This window comes from Chiloscyllium punctatum, chromosome 16, assembly GCF_047496795.1.
Source record: "Chiloscyllium punctatum isolate Juve2018m chromosome 16, sChiPun1.3, whole genome shotgun sequence".
Taxonomy (NCBI): Eukaryota; Metazoa; Chordata; class Chondrichthyes; order Orectolobiformes; family Hemiscylliidae; genus Chiloscyllium; species Chiloscyllium punctatum.
The window spans coordinates 13577363-13596030 of NC_092754.1; the positions used below are offsets into that span (position 1 = coordinate 13577363).

The following is an 18668-nucleotide window of genomic DNA, read 5'->3' on the forward strand; positions in this document are numbered from 1 at the left end:
TGAATGTGCAAACTTTCGAGGCTGTAATCGAAAGGTCCTTGGTGCTGTGAGGCAGCAGTGCTAACCACTGAGCCACCCTGGATCAGTACCATTTGTGAAACTTCCGGTTATGTTGTTGTTCTGGACATCCACAATCCGACAGTTCAAATTCAACCTCAACAGTTTGAGAAATCGAGTCCAGTTTGAAAAGAGGCAACCAAGACTGGAGATCTTAAACAAACACAGAGAGTGCTGGAGAAACTCAGCAGGTCTGGTAGCATATCTGGAGAGAGAGAGAGATAGAGATTTAAGTTTTGAGTCCATTAAGACTGCAGAAGGTGGGGATGATGCAGTGCAGTCTGAAGTAGAGTCATACTGAACTCAAAACATTAACTCTTGTTTCTCTCCATAGATGCTGTCAGACCTGCTGAGTTTCTCCAGCAATCTCTGTGTTTGTCTCCATTTGAAACGATTCTGAAATATAAAAAATAATGTCGACAACAGTCTCTGAGAAGCTGTCACCTTGTTGTTAAAGGCCAACTGGTTCACTCACCTCTTTCAGGGATGGGAACCAACATCTGACCTTGGCCCAGTCAGACCCCTGTCCTAGAACAACATGACTAACTGTGACAAAAGAAAGATATTGAAAATGTTGGGAATCTAAAATAAAAACAGAAAGTCCTGGAACACTCAGCATGTCAGTCAGAATTTGTGATGAGAAGAGCAGATAATTAATGTCTCAGATCTATGACTTTTTTATTTCTGACCTCTCACCAGAACTGAGTTAGTGCAAAGATAGACCCGAAACATTAACTTCAATGTTTCTCTCCCCACAAATGCTGTCTGACCTGATGAGTGTATCTAGAATTTTCTGCTTTTCTTGTAGCTGGTCCAACTAACCTACCCCATTGAGTTATAAAGCCTTAAGCACACATTAAGAGACTCTTTAACTCATTCAAATCTTTATGTTACTGGGACGGGCAAAAACTAGATGAAAAACCCAAAGGCGATTTGGACATGTTGATTGAAACTAGTCTGGGAGAACATTGGTCTTGTAATATTATCTGATACCAGGTTGGTGATCTCCATCCTAGGCAGCACCCACCTCATATTGTGCACTGAAGCAACACTTACTAATGTCCAATGATGAGCAGGATAGATGGATTGGCCATGCTAAACTGCCCCATAGTGTCCAGGGATATGTAGGTGAGGTGGATTAGCCATGATAAATGTGGGTTTATGTGGATTGAGATGGGTGAGCAGGGTCTGGGTGTGATGCTCTTCAGAGAGTTGGTGCAGACTCGATGGACCGAATGGTCTCATTCCGCACTGTTGGGATCCTATGATTACCATCAAACCTTTGTCACTGAGTTCTCAATTCATTGCTGTACTCCCAGTAATGATAGGTATTTTCCCCAGGGTAGAGAGCACAGGTTTAAGGTGAGAGGGGAAAGATTTAACATGGGCCTGACGGGCAAAGTTTTCACACAGAGAGTGGTGTGTGTGTATGGAATGAGCTGCCAAATGAAGTGGGAGAAGAGGGTACAATTACAACATTTAAAAGACATCTGGACAGCTCCACGGCTAGAGGGGCATGGGTCAAATTAAGGCAAGTGGGCCTAGTTCAGTTAAGGAAATTTGGTTGGCATGAACTAGTCGGACCAAAAGGCCTGTTTCCTTGCTGTATGCCTGTATGACCCTTTATGGATTTGTACAGAATCAGGAGTTGAACAACAACTTGTGTGGGGATGTTATTGTTGAAAAAATAGTGAGTGAATTTCAATGATTTATACAAAATGATTCCTGTTTCCTGTTGACAGCTTCTGATATATTTCTCTCCCGTTTCAGTGAGCCAACATTCTGGGGTTTCATCCAACCACCTGGGCACCACCGCTTCTTCACCGAACTCCGAACTAGACAATACTGCACTTTTGGAGGAAAAGGAGGAGTCATACTTCTCCGAAATCCGGAATTTCATTGGAAACAATGACCTCAGCCAGGCGTCCAGTTCAGCTGACAAAAGGTGACCACAGTTTTTCCTGAAATAGGCCCCTCTGAGTACGTGAGAGGGAAAAAACAGAAGGCAGTTCCACAGAATTACATAGATATGTGCAAGAGATCCATTCTGTGCTGAGGGCCAATGTTATTGTTTTGGGATTTCTTGCCACTTGCTGAATCTTCTTCCCACCCCATTCTCCCGTCGCTACAAAGCCCGTTGAGTAAACTCAGACTTTTTAATCTATTGTATTTGAATAAACTTGAGAATCCCATTCCAAAAAAGGAATGTACTGTGACACTTGTTGTAAAAATGAAAAGCAAGGACGAGACAAACAAGAGCTGGACACAACAATGGAAGGCTTCACAGGGGACGGCTTTAGACCCAGTTTGGGCTTAAGGTTAAGACTTTCACCATCCATTGGAAAGACATGAACATTCAATCCCATAGCTTTACCTCATTTATATATAAAAGTGTCTGTATGGCAGAAATAGCCAATCAGGATACTGCAAGGAAGGGCAAACGGATCGCTGAGAACAGGCTTTGGAGAAAGCATATCTATTATGTGGAGGGTGGGGCTGGGGGGTGCTCTCCTGGAGGATTTGGAGTGCTACCTCCAACCGCCCCCCAACCGACCAGCCAAGCCTGGTCAGGCACCACCATGGATTTTCTTGTGTTTTCCCATGTGGTGGAGGAGGTCCACACACTGCTGGCAAAATGACCCGCGAGGCAGGAAGAAGCCCTAACTTGGTGGTTTACGGAGCTCAGTTGGCTTCTGTCACCTTCTCCATTTTGGCTTTGGTGATAGCAGGTGATGGCCTCCCACAGCACCCCCCCCCCCCCCCCCCCCACCCCCCAACACCCCACCCCCACTCCGGACCTCTGCCTTTATGGGCTAGTCGCCTCTCAGCCTATTCCCACTGGTTCAGCCCATGAATGAGGAATAGTGCCACAATGCATTGGCCTTCACAGTCTCCTGGGGCATGGGGAGTAAGGGACATCCTGCTCAAAACGCACCCTCCCCCCCCACCCCACCACCTTCCAGCCATTACAAGGTCCCCTTCTGCACTGTATCAGTTATATGTTAAAGTTATACATAAAATATTGAGACAATACAGCAGTAAGTGTATAGATATCTCCTTTCAAACCGAAATCATAAAGATTTACAGTTAAACCTGCATGTCTCTTGCAGCAATACTCACTGCAAATCATCTGTTTGGTTATCATATTGTGACCATTTACTGCAAGGAGTGTGTTAAGTTGGAGCTGTGCTTTAATTGACTAAATCCTTTAAGGTTGCAAAGTAATTCCAGAGCCAGGTTTTGTCCTTTTCCTGTCTGTGGGGGAGGTACTGGTAAACTCTTCTCTGGTTTGAAGAAACCAGCAGAAAACATTTGGTTTTCTTCCTTTTATTTTGTTTTGTCACTCTTGAGTTGTGACCAACACAGGCTAGGTTGAGGATTTTGGAGTGTGTATTGGTCAGCCTATTTGTTGGCTTAGGGATAGTTATAAACTGCACTGTCCCTCACTACCTGCTGAGCTCACTCTGAAGTTGTTCTTGACAGAAATCCCCACAAGCCCTCCTTTTGACTTTTCTGACATTCACTGATACAGTAATTTAAAAGTGGGAGCATGAAAGCCTTTTCCCTCTTGTAACTTACTCGTCAATTCACTTGCAATGTAAACCTGGACTCTTTCCTACAAAACAGACACACTGACATTTGATGGTGGACTTCTGTTGAATATGTATTCTCCAATAAACAGGCTTTTATTAGAAGCAGGTTCTGTTACTGAACATGAACCAATTGTATATATCAGTACAGAATGCCACCCATTAGATCGATTCATGGAGAAGAAATGCAGACAGGGAGACACTGCATCAGGAGTCCGACAGTGCATTAGTGTTATTTATTTTGCTTTCTGTCAGTTTTTGTTTTGCTGAATTCCAATCTTGCCAGAACCTCATAATGACAACAAATTACTTCATCATCGAATCAATTACTGTCACTTCTCATATTCTTATCCACAATACAGCTCACAGACAAGCTCCCTCCTTTGGGCTTCATTTCATAGGCACTGTATTATCCAGTACTTCTTCCACCAGTTTCTGAAGTAGACGCAGGCTTGCATGGAGAAAGACAAAATAGTTTGCATTTGTGTTGCACTTTTCACACCCTTGGGAGGGTCCAAAGAGCTTTAGAAGTACTTTTGAAGTTACTGTTGCAATGTAAGTAACGTAGCAGCCAAGTTGTGCACACTGAAATCCCACAAATGATGACGACCAAATAATTTGCTTTGCTGTTGTTGGATAAGTGATACATTTTGGTAAAGACACTGTGGAGAGCACCACCCTGCACTTATTCAAACAAAGAAGTGGTCATGAACTTCCATCAAGCAATGTTACATTGAGTTTCCCACATGGGGAACTGGGTGAGGTACTAGAAGCCCTCTCAACACCTGAGAAACCATACTCCAAAACGGGAGAGGAGGGCAAGGTGTATAAAGTTCTAGAAAAAAGGTAAATTTGCATTCTCTGTCCTACTAAACAAAACGCTTTTTTCAGTATTAATCAGAATTCAGGCATATGTCCACCACCACTGACCTCTAGTGTCTTAATCTATGTACTGCAACAGCATCAACTCGTTCATGAACATAACAAGCATATTGATTTGACAAGTGGCATCTTGTTACTGCATAAAATATTGAAACGCAATTCTAAGTTTATAATCAGTATTAGAATTAATATTAATTTTGATGTGGTAGTTTTCCTCTATTACTGTATAAATGTCTAAGGTTGGTATTTATGGCACAGAACTCCATTGTGCTATGAGTACATACTGGGAATCTAGGCACAAAGATTATCACACTAAAGTTGATTTTTTTGTGCATTAATGGCTTCCCCTCCTCATCCCACATCATCTCTGCCCACTACATAGTGCATATGGTACATGATAGTGTCACATGTGCATTTGTTGCTGCATACTCATGGTATGCTGTTAATTGAGACTGCCAATGTTCATCCAATCCGATCCTTATGTTCAGGGAAATATCTTGACCTTAGTTTGAGCTGGAAGTGCAACTAATTCACAATCCACACGTAAAAATCTTCACCAGCTGCAATGCGTTTGTACAGACCGTTTAAATATGCTGTTGAAGATTACAGGTTCAAAGGGGGAGGCAACGGCCTAGTAGTATTATCACTGGGCTGTCAATCCAGAGACCCAGGTAATGTTCTGGATACCCAGGTTTGAATCCTGCCGTGGCAGATGGTGGAAGTTGAATTCAATGATGATCATGAATCGATTGTCGATTGTCTGAAAAACCTGTCTGGTTCACTAACGGCTGTTTAGAGAAGGAACCTGCCTTCCTTACCTGGTTTGACCTACGTGTCACTCCAGACTCTCAGCAATGTGGCTGAGTCTTGACTGCCCTCTGGGCAATTAGAGAAGAGCAGTAAATGTTGCTTGGCCACAATGCCTCATCCTGTGAATGATTAAAGGAAAAATCAGATTACTTACAGTGTGGAAACAGGCCCTATGGCCCAACAAGTCCACACCGACTTTCTGAAGATCAACCCACCCAGACCCATTCCCCACACCTACCCCTTCACCTAACTCTATGGACAATTTAGCATGGCCAATTCACTTGACCTGCACATCTTTGGACTGTGGGAGGAAACTGAAGCACCCGGAGAAAACCCACAAAGACATGGGGAAATGTGCAAACTCCACACAAACAGTTGCCTGAGGCAGGAATTGAACCCAGGTCTCTGGCACTGTGAGGTAGCAGTGCTAAACACTGTGCCACCGCGCCACGGATGAAGTGATCTGATGAAGTGTCACTGACCTGAGATATTTAGTCTGTTCCTGTCTCCACACATCCTGTCAGAGCTAGTGAATTTTTCTAGCATTTTCTGTTTTTATTTCGCAGAGTTTCATTATTGTGAAGTGCTTTCAGATGTTAAGAAGGAATATGCTTAGAAGCCAGCAAAGATATTTTCTTGTGAATAAATACCTTTATATGCAGAGTTTGAGAACTGAAGTGCAGTTCAACTGAGAAATTCATTGTGAATCTCCCCCTTTTTATTTCCCCCAAGCATCAGTGCAGCCACATAAAGGGGTTCAAACATAAATAACCCCATCCCCTGAGAATTTGTTTTGTGTCAGCTTCAGCCAGATTTGCTCCTGTAAGGGATGATCCTGTGCTACAATTTATAAACTGTATTTCTTAATTTGGTCTGTGGTTGTGGTGTGGCACAGTTCATACACCTCCTATACAAATACCCAGGTCTGAAAAATAAAATCTTTTGCCACAGAAATACAAATAAACTATAGCTGACCCAGTTCATATATGAAAGAAAGAAGTTGTATTTATGTAATGACTTCCATGATTCCCTAAGAATTTTAGCCAATTAATACTTAGAATCCTAGTCACTGTTAGGCAGACAAATGCATTTTGTACTATTACAATTTCAGCTGATGTCATTACTAGACAGGTCAGAATTTTTGGTGCTAATGAGGTGGTCTTTCACTAAAACACATAGACGCACTGTGACAGATTCAGGTTTCACAATAAAACAGAAGATTATTTTGCAAATGAAAGGAAGATAAACTATAATAAACCAAATTATTTACATATAAGACCAATTTAAAGATTGCAAACCATAGAGTAAAAGTACAATCCTGTTAATCCTAAAAAAGAATACAGTTATAATACTCACACCTAGAAGAATTATCTTCTCTTTCACGTTGATAAGTTTTAATTTAATGGTGGCTCAAATTCCTCATTTTGAGAATCTGATAGCATCTTGTCAGTGTCTTCATTTAAGCTTAGAACTTGAATGAGCATAGACTTTCTCAGCTTCAAATGACTCCTTCAGGGTTTTAACCTAACATTTCCGATCTGAAAATTTTAACTTAAATTCCTTACACTGAGGTAACCTTTTTCTTGCAATTCTAAATTACCTCAATTTTTTTAGTCACAGCTGTTTAAAACATTCAAATTCAGCAAAGACGTCTGTAAAACTGCCCAAACTGAAACTAAAAGGTTTTCTTTCAAACTATAAAAATTCCCCTAAACCCAAACAAAACTATTCCTGAATCTGCATCTGAAAACTCAATTCACTACACTGTTAACTTTGCTCAGTGGTAAACCCCCAACTCCAGTGCAGTCAAAACCCCATTACTCTACAGAAAGTCTCTTTCTCGAATATTGTGTTTTAAAAGAAATCATCACAGCTACAGAAACCCTTTCAAGCACACAGAAAACCCATATGCCACAAGTTCAAAAGTCCAAGGTAAATGTTATTTACATATGGGCAAATCACACATCTTACATTGCACTGTCCCCTAAAAAAGAATGAAAATGTACCTTTAAGAGAACTAAGCATGTCACACATACTTTTACAAATTCACTTCCGCCAGATTTATAACCAATCAGGTTTCTTGTAGCTGCTCAAATAGATCAGTCAGTGGTACAAATGTTCTTCACAGATTTGACTAAAAACAGCCAAATTGTCATGTAAACAATAAAATTTACATAGTCCCTCAAAGATACTCTCATGTCTGGGGCACTCTTACATAATTCATATCATCGTGTTGTCTTTAAAGTTCCCCAGGGATAGGTAACTGCACTAATACCTTGTCTCCAGCAATAACATTTAAACCTTTAACCTTTTTATCAGTTCTAGTTTTCATTGTTTGTTGAGCATCTTTCAAATGCATTTTAGTCAACTTGCAAGTTTTAATAAGTTTCTCATCTGAGAATCAAAACCTTTGGGTGGCGCGGTGGCTCAGTGGTTAGTACTGCTACCTCACAGTACTAGGGTCCCAGGTTTGATTCCAGCCTTGGGTGACTGTCTGTGTGGAGTTTGCACATCCTCCCTGTGTCTGCTTGGGTTTCCTCTGAGTGCTCTGGTTTCCTCCCACAGTCCAAAGATGTGCAGGTTAGGTGAATTGGCCATGCTAAATTGCCCGTAGAGTTAGGTGCATTAGGTGGGGGAATGGGTCTAGGTGGGTTGCTCTTCGGAGGGTTGGTTGCTGGGTCGAAGGGCCTGTTTCCACACTATAGGGAATCTAACCATAGCTTGTGAGCTTTGTACTAATAATTTCTCTTTAATCAATTAAAGTCATCCTCTAACATCATGTCTGTATTAAATTAATTAAATCTTGTGGACTCACTAGGAATTCCCTTATATCATTCAAGAAGACATTCTTGCCAATCATCTCTAATTATGGTATTCAAAGTTCGATGCCATCTTTTCAATGCCTGTTGAGGCATGGGATGAGAAGCAGAAGATGTAAATTGTTCTATTCCCAAACTCATCACCATTTCTTTGAATAACTGGAACATTAAGTTTGTTCCTTGATCTGTTTGTATTTCTTTGAGTAACCTGAATCTTATCAAGAAATTGAACTAACTCTTCCACTACCATGTTTACATTAATTTCCCCTAAAGACATGGCTTCACTAAGTCTTGTGGAAACACTCGTGGTCATTGAATGATTATCCACGCTGGTTCCCATTCCTAGTTTTAGACAGAGGTCTTAAACAATTTATTAAGAACTGCTAAAAGGTTCTTCAAAAAATGGTATTGGAATTAAAGCGCAGGTTTAACTAAGGGTTGGGATTCTCCCACCACTTGACATGTGCATGATGTCTGGCAAAATTTAGAGTCATAAAGATGTACAGCTTGGAAACAGACCCTTCGATCCAATCCTTCCATGCCGACCAGATATCCCAACCCAATCTAGTCCCACCTGCCAGCACCCAGCCCCTATTCCTCCAAACCCTTCCTCTTCATATACCCATCCAAATGCCTTTTAAATGTTGTAATTGTACCAGCCTCCACCACTTCCTCTGGCAGCTCATTCCATACACACACCACCTTCTGTATGAAAAGTTGCCTCTTAGGACCCTTTTAAATCTTTTCCCTCTCACCTTAAACCTTTGCCCTCTAGGTTTGGACACCCCCACCCTGGAGAAAGATTTGTCTATTTATCCTATCCATGCCCCTCATGATTTTATAAACCTCTATAAGGTCACCCCTCAGCCTCTGATGCTCCAAGGAGAATAGTCCCAGTCTATTCAGCCTCTCCCTATAGCTCAAACCCTCCGACTCTGGCAACAAACTTGTAAATCTTTTCTGAACCCTTTCAAGTTTCACAACATCCTTCCTATAGCAGGGGGACCAAAGTTGCACACAATATTCCAGTAGTGGCCTAACCAATGAACAGCTGCATTATGACCTCTGAACTCATATTCTCAATGCATTGACAATTTTTGGCAAGCATACCAAATGCCTTCTTCACTATCCTATTGATTACATTTCATGTAATCCTGGCCAATAACAATGTTTTAATATTGTAGCCTGAGGTTTTCTAATACCTAAGTGACCTACCATGGGAATTTTGTGCGCCTCTCATAAAATTTCATTCCCATACTCAGATGGAACTAAGACTTGATCAACTATTGCCCATTCCTCATCATCTAGTATTTGAGGTGGTTTGAATTTCTTCCTTAATACTCTGTCTTTCCAGTAACAGCACTAAGGTATTATTTTCAATTCAGTCTCTGATTTGGCTGTTTGGTATAATGTTTCCAATTCCAAACCCATTTGTTTATTTGGAAGCACTAGCTTTCAGAGCACTGCTCCTCATCAGGTAGTTATGGAGAATAAGACCATAAGACATAGAATTTATAGCAAAAAGATTACAGTGTCATGCAACTGAAATGATATATTGAACAAACCTGGATTGTTGTTAAGTCTTTGATGTTTTCGAATGGGTTGCAGGTTTCGGTTCATTAATATGTAAATCCCAGAAGTTTTTGGATTTTGGGATCATCTTGGGAATTTGCATTCTTCATACTAGTTTACAATTTGTTTGAGCTTAGAATTTCTCAGCCTCAAATAACTCCTTCAGGGTTTTAACCTAATGCTACTTGTCTGGAACTTTTAAAATTAACTCCTTAAGCACCGGGTACCTAACAATGTTTACCTACTTGCCTTTTCAGGCACAACTGTTTGACATATTTATGTTTTTTTAGTTCATTTGTGAGATCCGGGCATCGATATCTGGCCAGCATTTATTGCCTTTCCCTCGTTGTCCTTGAGAAGGTGATGGTGAGCTACCTTCTTGAACCATTGCCTTCTACCTGTTGTGGGTATGCCATTAGGAAGTCAATTCCAGGAGTTTTACCCAGTGACAGTGAAGGAACGGCAATATATTTCCAAGTCAGGATGATGAGTGGCTTGGAGGGGAATTTGAAGATGATGGCATTGCCATGTATAGGCTTCCCTTGACCTTCCAGATGGAAGTGATCGTGGGTGTGGAAGTGCTGTCTGAGGATCTTTTGTGAATTTCTGCAGTACATCTTGTCAATTGTACACACTGCTGCTACTGAGTGACAGTGGTGGAGGGAGTGAATTCTTGTGGATGTAGTGCCAGGCAAGTGGAACGCTTTGTCCTGGGTGTTGTTGCAGCTGCACCCATGTCTGTGCTATCTCTTTGGAAGAGCAAGTCCCCTATTCCCACAGCTTTGCCAATTCCTTCTTGCCCTGCAATTTATTTCTCCTCAGATTGTATTGAATTCTCTCTTCAAGAAATCAATTAAATCTGCCTCCACCATCTGTCAGGTGGAGATTTCCAGACTTTAACCATATGTGCTTCGCAACGTTTTTTCCTCAGATCACTACAGCAACTTTTGCCATTTATCTTAAATCAGTGCCCTCTGATTCTCGTCAACAAGAATGATTTCTCCCAATCTGCTCTGTCCAACCCCTCATGACTTTGAAAACCCTGTCATGAATATCCTATTAGTATTCTCCTTTTACAGGAGAACAGCCCAGAACAGCCAATATATCCACCGAACTGAAATTCACCAAAACTGGAATTTCTGCACCATTTCTATTATCTTTATATCTTTCCTAAATTGTTATGTTCAGAATTAACCTCTATAGAGGGTTTTTCATAACTTGCTTCCCTCCCTGAATTCCTGAGATAAGTGTAATCACTCATGGATTGCACCATCTTTCTGAGGGGAATTTGGAATGAATAAAACATGCTGCTTTGCCCGTATGAATGAATAATAATTTTTAAAGCCCTATTTACAAAGGCCAACACCCTGTCTGGGTTATTACCCTGCTCTGCAATAATCTGTGCACGTTTCCAGGACAAAGTAGCCCACTTGACCAGCACCACATCTGCCGAGTAGCAGAGTGTGTACCATCTACAAGATGCAAAAATTCACCAAAGAAGCTTAGACAGCTCCTTCCATGTGGAAGCACTCAACCACTTACATGTAGAAGAACAAAGGCAGCAGATACATGGGAATACCACCACCTGCAAGCCACTCACCATCCTCACTTGGGAAATTTATAGCTATTCTTTCACTGTCGCTGGGTCAACATCTTGAAATTGCCTCCCTAAGGGCATTGTGGGTCAACTTACAACACATGGACTGCAGCAGTTCAAAAAGGCAGTTCACCACCACCACTACACCAAGTCCAGTTAATTAATACAGGGTAAAGAAAGACAGTGATCTGAGCAGTAACCCCAGGAAACCTCAAGATATATCTTCCTTCAGTTTGTTAAATACTGTTCACTACTACTCTCTGTTTCCTGTCACTCAGTTAAAGTTATATTTATTCTTCCACTGTTCCTCTTATTCCATGAGATTCAACTTTGCTGACATACATGTTATGTAGTATTTTATCCAAAGCAACTTTAAAGTCTGTGATGACTACATTATCTGCATGACCTTCATCAAGACCAGCTATCATGTCATGGATTCAAAAGGCAGAATCTTTGGGTTTAATGGGTGTCTTGCAAGCTACCTAAATAAGTGCTGAGATAGCCCCGTTAACTCTTGTGAGGATGGTCATAGTATCTATTGCCCATCAGGGACTAGAAAGGACAGCAGCAGGCCATTGTCTGGAATGAGGTCCCAGGGCAAGGTAACCTTCCTGACACAAGCTGCCAGCCAACCAGAGATTAGAAACTCCAGTACTCAGCAACATCACAGGTGATGGGAGAGCAACTGCATGGACTACAAACCCAAGCTACTCTTAAATGACACCGACCTCTCCAAGTGTCTGTTGATTTTATGCTTCTAGAACCTTAACCCATATTGATTTTAACTGGCCTGTAGTTGCTCAGAAGATCCTTAACCTCAGAGAAAAACTCAAGGAAGTTAATTGAACACCATATTGGCTTAATAAATCTGAGCTGATTTTTCTTAATGAATCCAAATTTTGCAAGCCTCTGTTTATTTTATCCTGAATTATCATGTTTGAAAACTTGCCTGCAATTGATATGAAACTGATTTGTTGGACTTACCATTACACCATTTTTTGAACAAAGGTGTAACGTTTGCAATTCTCCAGGCCTCTAGCAGTACCTCTGTATCTAAGGAATATTGAAAGATTATGCAATTTCCACCATTATTTTTGGAGGTGTGCCTCCTTTGGCCCTGGTGACTTATCAACTTTAAACATAGTCAGTGTCTCCTCTTTATCATTTTTTATCATCACGTCTAGTGTCACAACTACCTTTTCCTTCATTGTGGCTTAAGTGGTATTTTCATCCTTAATAAAAGCAGATGCAAAGAATTCAGTTAGTATTGCAGATATCCCTCCTGCATAAATCTCCATTTTAAGCCCAAATTAGCCCCACATTTATCACAGTATAAAAGGTAAAAGCCATTTAGATTTCCTTTCATGTTAGCTGCCACCCTCACATGTCAGAAGTAAGACTTGAACTCACAACTCTCCGAGTCAGAGGCTAGAGTTTTAGCACTCAGTCAGGGCAACACTTAAATTATGGATATACATTACTGAGAAAGACATCCACGCACCCAACTATTTTAGCATCCTTCAGCAACTGAACTTGGCTGCTTTAAACTGCCCACGTGTTTTTGGAATTCTCTAGAAAGAAAATTGGGTGAAGAAATGGTTTCTGATCTCAGATTGCACATGCCCAGCACATTTTGTTTTCGCTCTGAAGGACCCATTCCTGTCAGTTCTGGCTGAACAAAATGTAGTTGCTTCACAGAAATTACGCCAATTACTTCTGTGTAATATTGTATTCTAAGATTGCTGTTGTACTGTGGGAATAGCATTCTAGAGCCATGGATTAATAATGTGTGGGTTAATTTGAAAATTAACTCATTTTTAAACATAGTATTTAATCTAGTATCAGTAAAGTCAGATGGTCAGAAAACTCCAACTAGTTCACTAAGATTATTAAGTATAGGAAATCTACCATGCTTACCCAGTCTGACCTACATAGAGTCATAGAGATAAACAGCACAGAAATAGACCCTTCGGTTCAACTCGTCCATGCTGACCAGGTATCCGAAATTAATCTAGTTCTATTTGCCACAACCCTTTTAGATGTTGTAATTGTACCATGTTGTTTAAAATTGGAATAACAAAAAAAGCCAGCCTTGCCAGCACTTGAAGGTTGAATTTCTAAGAAGGTAACACGTCAGTAGGATTTTCTGTGCTGCTGCGATTCAATGGAACATGATCTGAAACATCATTATCTCAGGCAAGTTTCTTCATTCAGGGTGTAGCAGGTGTCCAGGACATTTTCTAGTTTCTTTCCAAGTTTCTTAAGTGTTAAAAGTTTCCTCAGTAAGTGAGCAATTAGTTTGCAGAATTTAAAAAGTTCACTGCTAAGTTATTCAGCTAAGGGAATTCACTTTAGGAGTTAAGAGCTGTTTCTGTTCAGAGGTAGCTGAATCAGGACTGTGCTAATTACCCAATGTATTCCACCTCCCCCCTCCTCCTCTCTGCTTCCCCCTTTGTCCCCAGACGACAGAGCAAATGACCCTTTTCCTGCTACAAGACTAGGTAGCCTGGCTGGACCAGATGCAGGTCCCCTGACGCCCGAGCTGCTAACTCAACAGATGAAAGAACAGAGCTTCTTAAAAAAAAGAGAAAATGAAGGAGAATGTTGTTCTATTTGAAATCAGGACCGACCGACATTATCCACTGTTTGCTTTTCTTTCGGGCCAAAGCAGACCAGCTCTCTGTCAGTGTTGTGATTAAACACCACTCTCACTCTGCCTGCAGCATTTAGCAACCCTTCAGGAGGCTGTAAAAAGGAAAAGGAGAAAATTAATATCAGTGGATCTGTCACTTATCTGAGAGACTTTTGCTAAATAGGGGGAGAATCTATAGGACAATTGGGTATATTCTTCGTGAAATAAAATACAGATTCAACAGTACTTCCTTAAGGATATGAGGAAAAATTCTAATTGGGACTTGGTTCCTATAAAGCAAGTATTTCAGAGACTGTGATTGACCCCATTGAAAGCATCCACTATCCACAGAAAAAAAATTAAGTTACTTAATGCAAAAGCTTAGTTGACTTGCAGAGACTAATCGGCGTGGAGCCCTGAAATCTAGTATTAATGTGGGTCAAACTTTATATATATTTTAATTAAAAGCTTATTTGGCTCACAATTTATTTAATCTGGAGTGAAGTGGCATCGAGTGGTCACAAACTGCATTCCTGCCTTTGGAGAGAGGTTTGATTTTCTTCTCTCTCCCTGGACCTGTCTTGGGATCAGGTTTATTTGTACAAAAACCTGAAAGGGTAGCACGTGTGTTGTAAATGGAGCTCTGTTCTACGGCAGCCCGTCACTTTCAGTGTGCTGCTTGGGCAGGGAGAGCTTTTTCTCCTTGTTCCTTGCCTGCACTGCCTCACAACGCTCACGCAGAGCAATGATGTTGAGCAGCAATGAATGAAGGAGTGTTTTTACCCAAGAGGTTAGGAAGTCAGTATTTGTGGTCGCAGAAGGTAAAAGCCAGATGCTGCTGTAGATTTAGACATGCAATGATCTAAATAACCTTAATGAAACAACTTTGATTCAACTGTACATCCCTGTGCAAACTTGCATAAATTGAACCTTGCATGATGGGAGCTTTAACTGTTGGTTTATTTTTGCTGGTTTCAGGATCACATCTCTTCAATGCACCACTGTCTTTGTCACTTGCATTTCCATTTTGGAAACATTCTGGAACACTAAGCAGCCTATGTAAGATGTTTGTGGCTGTGATTCAATGGGAATCTGGTGATAAGCGAGCATTTCACTCACTTATCTTCATGGTCAGGCCAATTTACATGTAGTCAACAGACTAAAATGTCAATCTAGACTGATTATGGCCCCAAGACTGCAGAGTGGAAGTTGAACCCACAACCCAATACTGACTGAGTCGCAGCCTGCACCAGATGAGCAACAGTCTGGTGCCGTTTGTGGTGAGTTACTTTTGTTTTCAGGTCATAATTAGTAACGAGATTTCAGTTCCTTCTGCATTCCAATCCCTTCTAGGATCCTGCTACGAATGTTATCCTGGAACAGAAACAAAGAATATTGAATTTACTCTAAAAAAAGCAAGTTTCCTTATACATCACAGGGCAACTGACTTTTATAGCTCGGATTCATTCAGGACTGGCACATTCACTGCTTGCTGCACTTTTCAAATAAATTTGCAAATTGCCGCACGTAAACTGGAGAGAGTTCTCATGAGGTGTGCAATGATTGAGATGGTTTACGTGACACAGACTCCTGTTTCCATGGAGCACTGTACACTTTGAGAAGAGCAGGCGTAGAAATTACGAAAAGGGACATAAAGAGAAGGCCAATTTCAGGGACCCAAACCCCCAACAATGTCTGGCCCAGCTTAACCAGATACACTGGTTTTGACTCCTTGGTGTTCAATAGAGACAGTTCCAACAATTGTTCTCCATTCGCACCCCTGCAAGTCACTTAACCTGAGGTCTATAATTGGATTCTATAGGAAGGAGAGCAAGCTGTCCGGGGGGGGGGGTGGGGGGGTGGGGGGGCGCGGGGTGCAGTACAATAGCATGCTCAGCTAATCAGATGGGGAACCAATTTCAGGCCATCTGATTGAGATTGGAGAAGCTTTTGCAGGCCTGGATTGGTTGTGTTTGCAAACCTGGTCCTGTTGAATTTCTCGGCTGCAAGCGTTACTCAAAACCTACTACGTTATGATAGTTTAGCTGAAGCCTTGCTTTGCCAATTATAACTTCTTTTTGGCTTATGCTGGCTCTACTTCTGAGGTCTGCTCCAGATGAGGAGGCTGGGTAAATTGGCACCATTTAACATTTGCGTCAATCACTTGGACAGATATAGATTTTAATTTTTTTCTCACGCAGTTGAACCCACTGTAAATCTTAACTGTGCCCTGTTGCTCTGTAGTACGAACATCCGTTGAATAACTCAACAGTATAAGATACCATAACCCTTGGGTGTTTGTTATAAAGGAATGGACACCAGCGAAGTTGGAAGGGTTATGCTCAAACCTGCCATCTTTAAGAGCCCTTGCTGAGATAGCTTGTGCAATTGCAGTTGAAGCATTTTATGTTAGGTATAGGAGTGCCAGCTGTGAATAAAGGCTTACTCATAAATCCCTGAACTCTGCAGGGATTTGGGGGAATAGTGGGAAAGAGCAATGAGTCAAAATGTTTGAGTGGCTTTTGCCAGTTGATACAGTCCAAATAAAGTAACTCCTCTCTTGTCTAACCATTCATCTGGAATATGTATTAAGCTGCTGTCTCTTCTAACTAAAATATGCTTTTTTTTTGTCTGTACCTAGTCTTGCTGTCCCAGCATCCAGGATCCAAACCTCTCCTTAGACTGAGCTCAATAATTTAAAATCTCACCCAAGTGAAAGACACCAGTCAGTCCTCCGAGCACAAGTTATTTGTGGTTTCATTTGAATTTTTTTTGTTTGGTCAGCAAGTTAAGAACGGGATCCAACCACATCCCAATGAAGTAGGCGAGGGGAAAGGCTAAAGCATGGAGAAAAGCCCAACTCAGCCTGAGATTGTACTTCTTCTGCCTGTTGATTGGTTCCTCTCTCCAAACCTCTCGTCTATTGGTAGCTAAACATCAGTGTGTTCCCCTTTATAAAAAAATCCTTCTCCTTGTGAAACGTGGAGTTGCTGCTCTTTCTAGTCACCCATGAGTGGGTGATGGTGAATCTTCTCTTGTTGTTGTGGCGGGGAAAGGTGCTCCCACATTTCTGTTAGATTAAGAAGTCGCAATCTATTGAAAGCAATAGTGAGAAATAATGATATATGTCCAACTTGAGAGGCTGGGTGTTTTTACAAGCAAATCTTCCTATGTATCTGCTGTCCTTAAAATCCGAGGTGGTGGTGGTTGCAGGTTTAGGAGAGGCTGCTGAAGGAGCTTTGGCAAGTTGCTGCAGTACCTCCCAGGTTGTGCAGCCGTTATGTGTCAATGTAGAAGGTGCAGATGTTGAATGAAGTGGATGGGCCACCAGTCAAAGGGGATGAGGATTGCTGGATCCTCTTCCAAGTGAACTCATCCAGGCTGTGGAAATCGTTCCATCACAATCCTGGCTTGGACATGGTGGAGAATTAGCAATGCTGTGTGCTGCAACCATATATAAGTTCTACTGATCGGACACACACTGGGAACAGTCCACTAACATCAGGATTCCATGGGGGCAGACATAACCAGGACTTCCATTTATGATCATTATTCAAAACCTTCCAGTGAAGACCGCGCTCAAACAAGCATGAGACTCAGAATTGATGGGTCTTGTAGGTAAATGGGGTTGAATAATCTATTGGCACCTATCCAACTCCACTGAAAAAGGTGGCCATTTGAGTGTACTTGTTTTCCAGAAGAAGTTAGATATAGTTCTTGTGGCTAAAGGGATCAAGGGATATGAAGGGAGGGTGGGATTAGGGTATTAAGTTTGATAATTGAATGATGGTGCAAGTTTGAGAGGTCAGTTGGCCTTCCCCTGGTCCTATCTTCTGTGATACTATGCAATACTGGAAAGCTGTGAGCATCCAATGTCAGGAAATACTTTAAGATTAGGAAAGAAAAGACTGGGCCCACTCTTTGTGAAGGGGAGTCCTACAGAATTGGGCTTCATGTCTCTGTTATATGTCTGTCAGGAAGAGTCGAGTTTGCGTTGCAGAATGAAATACTTTCCTAACTTGAGTGGTTTGGAATCAGCTATAGTACAATAAGCAGGAGAACAAAGCCTTTGAATTTGATGCAATACTGTGTCATAAACCCAACATCTTGGTTATAGAATCCCTAACCACAGCACTATCTCCATTTTACACACAACCACCCTGGTGGCTCGTGTCAGTATACCTCCAATAGGGTGTTTTACTGAGTGTGGCAATCCTTATGCTGAGAAACTGAGCATCACATTGAACAATCCAACAGACATTTATTACAACAAACTACAATGTACAAATGTTACGTTTCTCAGCAGGTACTTAAGGGTTTGGGTAAACATGGAAGGTACTGGTTTACACAGAGGAGTCTCATCCAGCAGAGCGTCATACTTCAGGTGTTCTGAAATAAGATGAGTGTAAGTCAGGAAGCTGCTGAGGAGAGAGAAGCAGAGTTAACATTTCAAATCAGCGATCTTTCATAAAAATTAGGAAACTATTTTCTGTACAGAATAGAGAAAGGAGAGGAGGCACGAGCTAAATAGGAAGGTTTGTGTTTGCATGGAAGGCAGGAAAGATTAACCGATTAATATGAAGATGGTGCAAGAGAAGGTACTAAGACAATTAAACAAACAATACATGGGTTTTCAGGAACTTTAACTGACAAACCACAGAGCTATTACTAACAGCTGCTGTCATGAGTATTACATTAAGCCTCCCAGA

The 18668-nt window shown here is 41.4% G+C and overlaps 1 protein-coding gene across 15 annotated transcripts in view; it reads left to right on the forward strand.

Annotated features, from left to right (window-relative positions):
* Positions 1-18668, forward strand: part of prdm16 (PR domain containing 16) — a 704876-nt gene that overhangs the window by 671269 nt on the left and 14939 nt on the right. For all 15 annotated transcript variants that reach the window (XM_072586244.1, XM_072586259.1, XM_072586245.1 and 12 more), the window contains one exon: positions 1828-2002. In XM_072586244.1, the coding sequence (XP_072442345.1) occupies positions 1828-2002 (175 nt within the window). The remainder of the gene's footprint in view (positions 1-1827; positions 2003-18668) is intronic.